Source organism: Stegastes partitus, unplaced genomic scaffold (assembly GCF_000690725.1).
Source record: "Stegastes partitus isolate 25-593 unplaced genomic scaffold, Stegastes_partitus-1.0.2 Scaffold1368, whole genome shotgun sequence".
NCBI lineage: Eukaryota > Metazoa > Chordata > Actinopteri > Pomacentridae > Stegastes > Stegastes partitus.
Window position 1 is genome coordinate 201,179 of NW_007579099.1, and position 2,182 is coordinate 203,360.

General features: G+C 38.3%; 1 protein-coding gene and 1 long non-coding RNA gene across 2 annotated transcripts in view; both read left to right on the top strand.

The window, feature by feature from the left end:
* LOC103370078 (uncharacterized) overlaps positions 1–378 on the top strand; it is a 12,937-nt gene extending 12,559 nt beyond the window's left edge. The window contains exon 3 of the long non-coding RNA XR_520870.1: positions 367–378. This is a non-coding gene — a long non-coding RNA (uncharacterized LOC103370078). The remainder of the gene's footprint in view (positions 1–366) is intronic.
* Positions 379–571: 193 nt separating this feature from the next.
* LOC103370080 (protein asteroid homolog 1-like) overlaps positions 572–2,182 on the top strand; it is a 14,154-nt gene continuing 12,543 nt past the window's right edge. Inside the window, exons 1-2 of the mRNA XM_008298992.1 lie at positions 572–614; positions 774–945. Of these exons, the coding sequence (XP_008297214.1) occupies positions 572–614; positions 774–945 (215 nt within the window). The remainder of the gene's footprint in view (positions 615–773; positions 946–2,182) is intronic.

The following is a 2,182-nucleotide window of genomic DNA, read 5'->3' on the forward strand; positions in this document are numbered from 1 at the left end:
CCCTTTTAAACTGGCAAAGTTTCATTGAAATCGGTGAGATGGCTTGTGCCACCCCCGCCTGGTCCTATCGTGGAAGCACTCTTAGTTGTCTGAATTTAATTACAAAGATCTCCAGTCGGAGTTTAACTACGTGTAGTCACAAGATGTTGTTGAGTGACAAGGAAAGAGCCATCACTAATCACAGATTAGGGATACTGGGGCCCCCACCTGGAGCCAGGCCTGGAATGGGAGCTCACTGGGGAGTGTCTGGTAACTAAGCCTTGGTGCCCCATGGGGCTCTGTCAGGCACAGCCCTAAAAAGTAGCATGGGGCCACCGCCCTGTGGGTCCAGCGCAATCAGAGTCGGGTGAAATGTGCACCAGGCAGTGGACAGGAGGGGGCACCTAGGCACACCGCCCCCTGGTGGTGTAGACTAGTTTTGTCAACATGGAACATCACCTCACTAGTGGGAAAGGAACCTGAACTGGTGCGGTAGGCAGAGCACTACTGGCTTCTTATAGTTGGGCTGACCTTCTTGCACAGTAAGAGTTCTGGAACCAAACTCCTGGACTCAACTGATCACTACTTGGTGATGAGTTGGATCCGATGGCAGGGAAGGCTGCCGGACAGACCTGGTAAACATAAACTTGTAGTGAGGGTGAACTGGGAACATCTGGCGGAAGCCCCTGTCCATGGGGTTTTCTACTCCCACTTTCGGAAGAGTTTCTCCTGCACCCTGGGGGAGGTTGGGGATATAGAATCCAAGTGCGCCATTTTTGAGTTTGTTCACTGAGTTCCTTTGGTTTGTTGGTCAGGTCTGGATCAGAATCACGGTGGGGAGTACGCTGCCTATGAGGCCCTGATTGAGAGGTTCATAGCAGCTCTCAGAACCTGTGAGGTCACTCCATACGTGCTTATGGATGGAGGCTCAGATCTCACAACCAAGGAGCTTGAAACNGTTGGAAGGTCGTTTCACCTTAGCCTACACAATTCAGTAGGCATGTGCAGAGGATAGGTATGCACAAAAAAGTCAATCAGCACCAAGCCCTAAACCTAACAGGAAGTTTTAATCTCATAAATTCAACTTTAAATGCATGATGATGATGATTAGTTGTTATTTTTCTTGTTAAAACTGCTAGTTAAACCAAAACTATGATGTATGTTGTTATTATTGATTTTTTGGGGGCAAATTTTGATTAACAAAGTTAAAATATTAATGTAATGTCAAATTCATTGAATAGTCATAATTTTACATTTTTACCATTTGTTTTAAACTGATAGTCAAAGATTTAATATAACAATCTCATAAACCTGACCTAAAACGGATGATAAATTAGACTTAAAAAAGTGAAAATGCTCATTAAATCCAAATGCTGAATTAAAATATGAATTACTGTCAAAATTAGAAAGTCAGAATTATGAGGTGGCTGATGGCAATTTGTTTTAATTTATGTTACATCAGTGAAAAAACATTTTTTAAAAGTAAAAATGTTCATTAAGTCAAAATTATGAGTTAAAAAACGTAATTACAGTCTAACTTTTACAACAAAAAGCAAGAACTGTAAGTTGTATATTTGACTTTTTACCTTTTAATATTGATTCATAGGTGAAAACTGAACTTTTAATCACCGTCTCCTATTTTACTTGTAAACTTCTATGTTTACTGTGGTTAATTTTAGCTGCATAGACAATAAAGACCTTTGTGGGTTATTTAAACACTGGGTGGTTCATATGTAACCAGGCGGAGCTGTGAATATTTTAGCTCCCTTTGTTTTTCAGATAAACTCGCTTCTGCTCTCAGTTGAATTGAGTTTACAGGTAAAGTATTCACTGCTGCTGTTTCTTTTTTCTGCTCAGGGCTCCTTTTAGTTTCACTTTTCTTTTTCACAGTTACACTGAATAAGTTTCACTTGAATATTATCTGTGTCAAAAACACATATTTTTAGGCACCAAATTGATTCTTTTCGGTACTAGTTTATAGCATGAATGAACGATTTAAAATATAATAAATTTTTTATATTTTATTCACATTTTTCTGCCATTTTATGATTTTTGTTTGGAGACTATAAATATCTTTTTAAAAAATGCACATCCATTTTTGGCATATTTAATTCTTTATTGATGTTTCTTTTTACATTGCAGGACTTTTTCAGACATTTAAATTACTTTAATAATTTTTATTAATGATTTAAAAAAAAAAAAA